At 37.9% G+C, this 8,242-nt stretch overlaps 1 protein-coding gene across 1 annotated transcript in view; it reads left to right on the top strand.

Moving 5' to 3' along the window:
• Positions 1 to 224: 224 nt before the first annotated feature.
• LOC104080730 (teneurin-3) overlaps positions 225 to 8,242 on the top strand; it is a 10,967-nt gene continuing 2,949 nt past the window's right edge. The window contains exons 1-3 of the mRNA XM_009583222.1: positions 225 to 537; positions 1,742 to 3,353; positions 6,085 to 6,215. Coding sequence (XP_009581517.1) covers positions 385 to 537; positions 1,742 to 3,353; positions 6,085 to 6,215 — 1,896 coding nt within the window. The 5' untranslated portion in view covers positions 225 to 384. The remainder of the gene's footprint in view (positions 538 to 1,741; positions 3,354 to 6,084; positions 6,216 to 8,242) is intronic.

Consider the following 8,242-nt stretch of genomic DNA (forward strand, 5'->3'; position numbering starts at 1 on the left):
AGCATCAAGAAAGAACACATTGCAACAAATTCTGGGCCATCTCTTCATACAATGAGACCTTCTAAAGTAGATGCTAATGTAGTGCCTTACATTTTTATCAAGAAGTTGCTAAAATAATTTACGCACACAGCAAATCAATCACTGTAAATGGTATTTAAAGAATAGCTGGCTTTGTGAAAATAGTAAGTGGCTAGGTTTGAACAGCATGATTTATTGTGTCATTTTCTTTGCTTTAAAAAGGTTAATGGCAGAAACCTCCTTTCAGTTGACTTTGATCGAACCACAAAGACAGAAAAGATCTACGATGACCACCGTAAATTTCTGCTGAGGATTGCCTACGACACGTCAGGGCACCCCACCCTGTGGCTACCGAGCAGCAAGCTGATGGCTGTCAATGTTACCTATTCATCCACAGGTCAAATAGGCAGCATACAGCGAGGGACGACTAGTGAAAAAATAGAGTATGATGGACAGGGAAGGATAGTGTCTAGAGTGTTTGCTGATGGGAAAACTTGGAGTTACACATATTTGGAAAAGGTAAAGAACACTCAGGTTTTAAAAAATGCTTTGAATGTGCTGAAATTCTGAAGCATCTGACTGCTGCATACAAAGCAAAAACAGGTAGTAGAAGCACATTTCAATTATTCTAAGTATCAACATGTGATTCCTAAGGAAATGTTTTATACAATAGATATGTAATCACGCTGTAGCTAATTGCTAGGAATTGATGTCTTTTTAAATTATTTAGGCCACAGACTAACAAGAAGCATCTGTATTTACCTTTTATCTTAACACTCAAAATAATGTACAGGGACTAGACCTCTGCAGTGTAATTCAGTTGAAAATAATTTGTTTGTAAATTCTTCACTGTTGTTTTTTTTCACTACCAAGAAAAGCTCTTGTTTCTAAATAGTTATAGCTGTAAATTTGTACTTGCTATGTGTTGTAGCATCAAAATAAAAGATAGGCAAAAGATCAGGAATCTTCATTATATACGATTGCTGAATGATAGCTCTCTCCCTAGAAATATCTGTGAAAATCCCCCGAGATCTCATGCCTGCTATGCAAAAAGAGAATCCATTTCTTTCTGGTGTTTAAATATATTTCTATTGAAGCTGTCACTCAGCAAATACTCTTTACTAGTCATTGCAGACATAATTTAATCAAGACCTATGATATATAATAGCCACACAACAGAAAAGTGTCAGAATAATTCCGAGTAGCTCCTTTTGATAGAAATAATCAAACAATTGTTTTGCCTATGTCTTAAAAGCTTACAGAAGAAAACCACAGTATTCAGGGATCTCAGGCTATTCAAGTTCTTCAAAATAATCTCTAATTGTAGGGAAGAAATTGTATCTCCCATATGTTGTTCTCCTCGTGAGTTAATGGCTCTAAGACAGTTTTACTTCTTCCCATATTAAACATGACTTATCTGAATCCATTGACAATCTGCTGTTTAGCTGTGAGCGCTTGATAAAAGAGTGATACAGTCATAACAAGTAGCAAATTATGAATGTGGAACTACTAATTACAGAACCCCTTACAATTAAGCATCCAAGTAAGTTAGGCAGGGAGATGTTAACAACATGTAAGGTCAAGGATAACTCAATTAAAGAGGAGATAATTTTCTCAAGTGGGAATGTCACATTTTTGTGAAGAAATAGTATCAGAATATGGGGCGGGGGGGGGGAGTACTCCACCATTTGTCACATGGTAAAAATCTGTTCTTAATTTTCAGTCAATGGTTCTTCTGCTTCATAGCCAACGGCAGTATATCTTCGAATATGATTTGTTGGATCGGCTTTCTGCTGTCACAATGCCCAGTGTTGCTCGTCATACCATGCAGACTATCCGCTCCATTGGCTATTACCGGAATATATACAACCCCCCGGAAAGTAATGCTTCTGTTATAATGGACTACAATGAAGAAGGGCAGCTCCTTCAAACTGCTTTCCTGGGGACAAGCCGAAGAGTATTATTCAAGTACAGACGGCAGACCAAGCTCTCAGAAATTTTATATGATAGTACAAGAGTTAGTTTTACTTATGATGAGACAGCAGGAGTCCTAAAAACAGTAAACCTCCAAAGTGATGGTTTTATATGCACCATTAGATACAGGCAAATTGGCCCATTGATTGACAGACAGATTTTCCGCTTTAGCGAAGACGGAATGGTAAATGCCCGATTTGACTACAGCTATGACAATAGCTTCAGAGTGACTAGCATGCAAGGTGTCATCAATGAAACCCCATTGCCTATTGATCTCTACCAGTTTGATGATATCTCTGGCAAAGTTGAACAATTTGGAAAATTTGGAGTTATATATTATGATATTAACCAGATCATTTCGACAGCTGTAATGACCTACACAAAACATTTTGATGCACATGGCCGCATCAAGGAAATTCAATATGAAATATTTCGCTCATTAATGTATTGGATTACAATTCAGTATGATAACATGGGACGAGTGACAAAAAGAGAAATTAAGATCGGGCCATTTGCCAACACCACAAAATATGCTTATGAATATGATGTAGATGGTCAGCTCCAGACAGTTTATCTGAATGAAAAAATAATGTGGCGATACAACTATGACCTGAATGGCAATCTCCACTTGCTCAACCCCAGTAGCAGTGCCCGTTTGACGCCACTTCGCTATGATCTGAGAGACAGAATAACTCGACTAGGTGATGTTCAGTACCGATTAGATGAAGATGGATTTCTGCGTCAGAGGGGTACTGAAATCTTTGAATACAGTTCCAAGGGCCTTCTTACTCGAGTTTATAGCAAAGGCAGTGGGTGGACGGTGATTTACCGTTATGATGGACTTGGACGACGAGTTTCCAGTAAAACTAGCCTTGGACAGCATCTCCAGTTTTTTTATGCAGACCTTACTTACCCAACCAGGATAACTCATGTATATAACCACTCAAGTTCTGAAATCACATCTCTTTACTATGATCTGCAAGGACACCTTTTTGCCATGGAAATTAGCAGCGGAGACGAGTTTTACATTGCATCAGACAATACGGGAACACCACTGGCTGTTTTCAGTAGCAATGGTCTCATGCTTAAACAAATTCAATACACTGCTTATGGGGAGATCTATTTCGACTCTAACCTTGACTTCCAGCTGGTAATAGGATTCCACGGAGGCTTATACGACCCACTGACCAAGCTAGTCCACTTCGGAGAAAGAGATTATGACATACTGGCAGGCCGGTGGACAACACCTGATATTGAAATCTGGAAGAGAATTGGGAAGGATCCAGCTCCTTTTAATTTGTACATGTTTAGAAATAACAACCCAGCCAGTAAAATACATGATGTGAAGGATTATATCACAGGTAAAAGGTTACTTAATTGCAAGACTGTCTCCCACTTGCTCAAAAATTTGCCTTTCTGTGTCTTCTCATAATCTGGAATCAATATCTGGGTTATAGTTTGACGATAGCGTCTGGGGAAGGTTAGTAAAGAAACTCTCAGGGAAGATAATTGTTCAGAAATGTACTTGGCATTTAGAACCAGATCAACAAAGTGATGTTAGCTTGGAGGTGCTGGACCTATAGACATCCAGTTTAGACTGCAATTCACAATTTTGGTGAAGTACTTAAATATGTCCTATTTGGAAAAGCTCTTTATGAGGAAGCATTAAGCACTTAACAATGAGAATAATTACAGCAAACACGCTTATCAGAAACAGTGAAATAGCAAATGGGAGATCTTGAAAATATCTCATCTAGCTTTAGGCATTGATTTAGGTACCTGCATAAGAGATTAAGATCCACAGGCCTTTATTAGCTTTCAGGTTTAGGTAGCTAAACCTAAACCTTGTGCCCTACACAGTCTTTATGGTGCTTTAATATTGGACTGTTGACCCAAGAAGATAATTCAGAGCATCTCAGTATACAGAGGGGTTGGGTTTTCTAAAGTACATTTTGAAGTTCCAGTGGAATACATCTCTTCCTCTCCCACTGACTGAACTGTAACAAAAGGTGCCTCAGCTAGAGATCTCAGTGCATTGGGAGAGGAAAGAGGAGCCCTAGATTCTCCTTCCAATACTGTTACGCATTACCCAATGCTCTTATAATGAAAAAACCAGACTCCTTGAGCAAGTACAAGAGTAAGAACCCCTCAAGACCGTTCATGAGAATCTCCTTACCTGTGGATTAGAGTCAGGCTCCTTCATGGCTCTGGGCTACTGAGCAGTAAAAAGTGCATATTCACAGACCAAAAAGACCAAAAACAAGAGGGAGTGAGACTGTAAGGTAGCAAGGGCAGGCAGGGTCTTTCTGTGACCAATTTAACTCATTAACATAGCAGCAAATATTCACTGGAAGTTGGTTGATATTTTCCAGGGTAGGTTTTTGCAAGGCTACTAATGTAATTTGGCTAAGAAAGAGAAGTCCAGTAAGCTCCAGGGCCAGCACAAAGTAATGAGTACACAGCCAGGAGTAGGGAAAAGGAGTGTGAATTTCTCTTTTGACAACAAAAAGCTGCTAACATGCCGCTTCTTGTATAACTGAGTTCTTAGGGAACCTATATTCTTTTTGTGGGTCTAGAGTTAGTGATGTGTAGCGGTTTCCATTGTTCTACATACAGAAAAATCTGATTGCACATCACCAGAAGTTTCTGAAAAATGCATTGCTCAGATACATTTGAATTTTCATACTTGAATAAATGTAAATATTCTAAAATATTTTACACAGTGCCAGGACTACAGGAGGGGCTCAGCCTCACTTACTCACTCAGAAAAGCATCCTGGGAATCAAGTGGGTTTGCGTTAATTTAACACATAGCAGCTATTAACAGGGTTGCTAACAGGCTGCCTGGGAGCAAGGATAATAACAGCCCTTTGAATCTGTCCTCTTTTAGCAGCATGTGCTGTAGGGGATGCAGTTGCAATCAGATTCTTTGTGGCATTGAAAATGATGCACTTAGTTCAAAAATTGCCCTCAAAATATAATTTTAGTTCTTTTCTTAACATCTTTGATGTATGGAATACATAGACACACACTGTTCATATAAGGTTATCATTACAATGAGTAATTTGGCTGACTGGCAGTTTTAGATGCAGAGCCTCATGAGGCGTATCATTTATCTGGAACGGTTAGAAGTTATTTTAAGGTAAATATTTTTTATTCTTTTAACATTTGGAAAAATTTGGTTCCTTGTTCCACTTATTTGGAATTTTCTTAAATGAAAACTACTAGACTTGGTAAGGTGCACTCTGCCAACTTCTGCAAGCTTAGTATTTGTGAAAGATAGAGTAGAAAGACAGAAACAAGGCAGAGCACCCATTCTTGCCCAACAATTGTTAACTAATTAATTGTTGGCATCCCTAATTTATTTATTTTTAACAGAAGATAAAATGTATCATAAATAATGTTATCTAATGCTGATTTAGTATCCTTAGTCTGCTTACTGATGCAACTGTAATACATTTCATTAGCTTTTAATTTCATCGGTCCAACTTCATCTTGAAGAGGGGGAGATTTCTCTTGAATCAACATAAAATATTTGCCAAATCATTTAAAAGGTAATTGACTGTGTAGGTGTTATTTCAGAGGTAGTTTGAATTTACGTATATGTTACAATAATACATACATAACAAAAGGACAGGATGTGCTTTGCAGTACTTTTTTGCTTTGTTTTAAAGTATTGATGATGAAGGTGTGACATAGAGCGTGTTCAGCCTGACCATAAAATCCCAATTAGCTTAGGTTATATTAGGAGGAAATCTCACTTTAATTGTGCTCCTGTAGTTGTTCTGGAAGTCACTGAGGCCTTCAGAATTGCTGAAACCTGCAATGCCTTTCAAACGAGCATAGTGCAATTCTTACATAGAACAGAAGGGTTTTTGTAAGTTTAGAACTTCAAGTTTACTGCATAGGCTTGCTGTTCTAGCTGTAATACAAATCTAAATCCATCTATATCAAAACAAAAACTGTTGAATAATTTTCATGTTACAAAAGGAAATCAACTATGCCAAAAACTATTCCATGTAAAAATGGTATGATTGCAAAATATAGAACAATTGTAATATTTTTCTCTTTTCCTTTAATAATTCTCTTTCAGATGTTAACAGCTGGCTGGTGACATTCGGCTTCCATCTGCACAATGCCATTCCTGGTTTCCCTGTTCCGAAATTTGATTTAACAGAACCTTCTTATGAACTTGTGAAGAGCCAGCAATGGGAGGACATACCAGTAAGAAACAAAACTAAACATACAAATGGAACAAGACAGAATGTTCCCTTCTATTCAGATCTTATTAGGCATGGATAATCCTGACAGGGTTGCTTGCTAAGTTAAATCTGAACAGTGCTTTTCAAACCTCTAATTTTTATCTACTTTCAAAAGAATTTAAGAAAATGGTGTTTTTCTTACGGATTTGCTAAGTTAGGTACCATTTTGAATAAGCTTTTGTTTGCTTTTAGCAATAGTAAAAATGCAGAAAGACAACAATCAATGAAAAGAAGTTCAAGAGCCTTTAAAGATGTCTAAGTTTCATAGCAGAAACTACAGAGATTAGACTTGTACTAACACTCTGCCTGAAGGCAGAAACTGAACACTGTAGTAAAAAATAGACTGTGAAATAAACAGAAGAACAGGTGATATAAATTATGCATACCAGGCAGCACTACAATTTTACTTCTCTTTAATATTAACCATGTTTTATATGTAAAGATAAAATATTGAAAATGAAATTACCTAAGGTAAAACCCATTACATTACATAAAATCAAAACTCCAGGTGCTTATGAAGTTCTTCGGGAGGAAAAAAAAGAACTTCGGTCCTGAAAACCTGCTACAGTTTTAAACAATGGAAGAAATAAATGTGGAAGTTAAAATCTAAATCTGCTATTTAAGAAAATTATATTTACAAATCAAACTTACTCAAAGATCAAAGACCTATGCCCTCGAAAATCCCACAATTCTCAGTTAAGAAGGAAGTGTTAAGAGAGTAAAATGGGTGATCCCATTGTAAGCAGTCAAAACCAGATCTCTTTTTACAAGAATCATAATAGAGAACATTACGAGATTAAAAGAGGATGTGATCTTGAAGAACCTTACAACTTAATTTAGACAAAAAATCATTAGAAAGGTGGCCCAGTGGAAGGGAGCATATGGAAGCTAATTTTGCATGCATGAAGTGACCCGCTATATGTATTTTTTAATAGCCAGGGATTGAGTAACAAGGAAAGACCTTAGAGCACAGCGTGAGAATAGTGTCTCCCATGAACAGCAGAAGCAGTGAAGGAGGAGCATTGCAAGTACTCCAGGCAAAGTGGTTTTATCAGGAGATAAGAGACCTGTCATCAGGCATGGCTGTGAGGAACTATGAGAGGTTGTTTATTTAGATCTCAAAGGCTAAAGAATGCAATTATCCACTAACACCAGCAAAGGTCCATCAGGAGAAGAACCAGTCTGGTCAAAGAGATGAGAGCAGACAGCTAGTTGTCATGAAAGAGCTCAACAACGAGAGGAGTGCCAGGGGCATGTGACATGACAGCGAGAAAGAGAGAAGTGGGAGGAACACAAAGATTCAAAACTCTCAGGTAGGAAGAAGCTGTGACTATGATATTCGCTGTTGAACAAGGAAATGCAACCACGAGCCAGAAGTAAACACACAAGCCACTTAGTATTTTGAACCATTCTGGAGTGAGTGAGCTTTACTGAGCTCTGAGGTTTTGCTTCAGAGCTCTGAGGATACTGTTAAAAATAAACGAACTTTGTCATTATGAAGTTGCTATAGCATCTTGCTGCTCTCACTGACGAGCGTGCTGTCTAGAATATATTTTATGCTCAATAGCTTTCATGTAGGATTTACAACAGCTGAAATCCATACTTGTTAGCAAGTGCAGACGGGAATCTGCCACATTCAAGAAGAGTTGAGAGTCCAAGTCAATTCGTAATTCCCTCCGGAACTGTCCCCTCCAGAAAGCGGCCCTCATGGCAGAGCAGAAAAGCCTTTGCAAACCTTTTGCCAGGCTTTGATTAGCAGCAAGGCTGAATTAAGGTTATAGGAGTCTGTTAATGACTCCTGCTTGGTCTCTCACCCAGAAATTTGGGAAAACTAAACAGGCTTTTTCCCCATTTGTCAGCAATGAATCAAGTGGGTTAAATCGTATTTTACTGAAGGGAGAAGGGGTCAATTGGAAGATAAACTGGATCATCTACAGAAGCTAAGTACTGCTTTTCAAAAGTGCAGCCAAAGCTATTTAAATCTTTCTC

Source organism: Fulmarus glacialis, unplaced genomic scaffold, assembly GCF_000690835.1.
Source record: "Fulmarus glacialis isolate BGI_N327 unplaced genomic scaffold, ASM69083v1 scaffold13338, whole genome shotgun sequence".
In the NCBI taxonomy this organism is placed as follows: Eukaryota; Metazoa; Chordata; class Aves; order Procellariiformes; family Procellariidae; genus Fulmarus; species Fulmarus glacialis.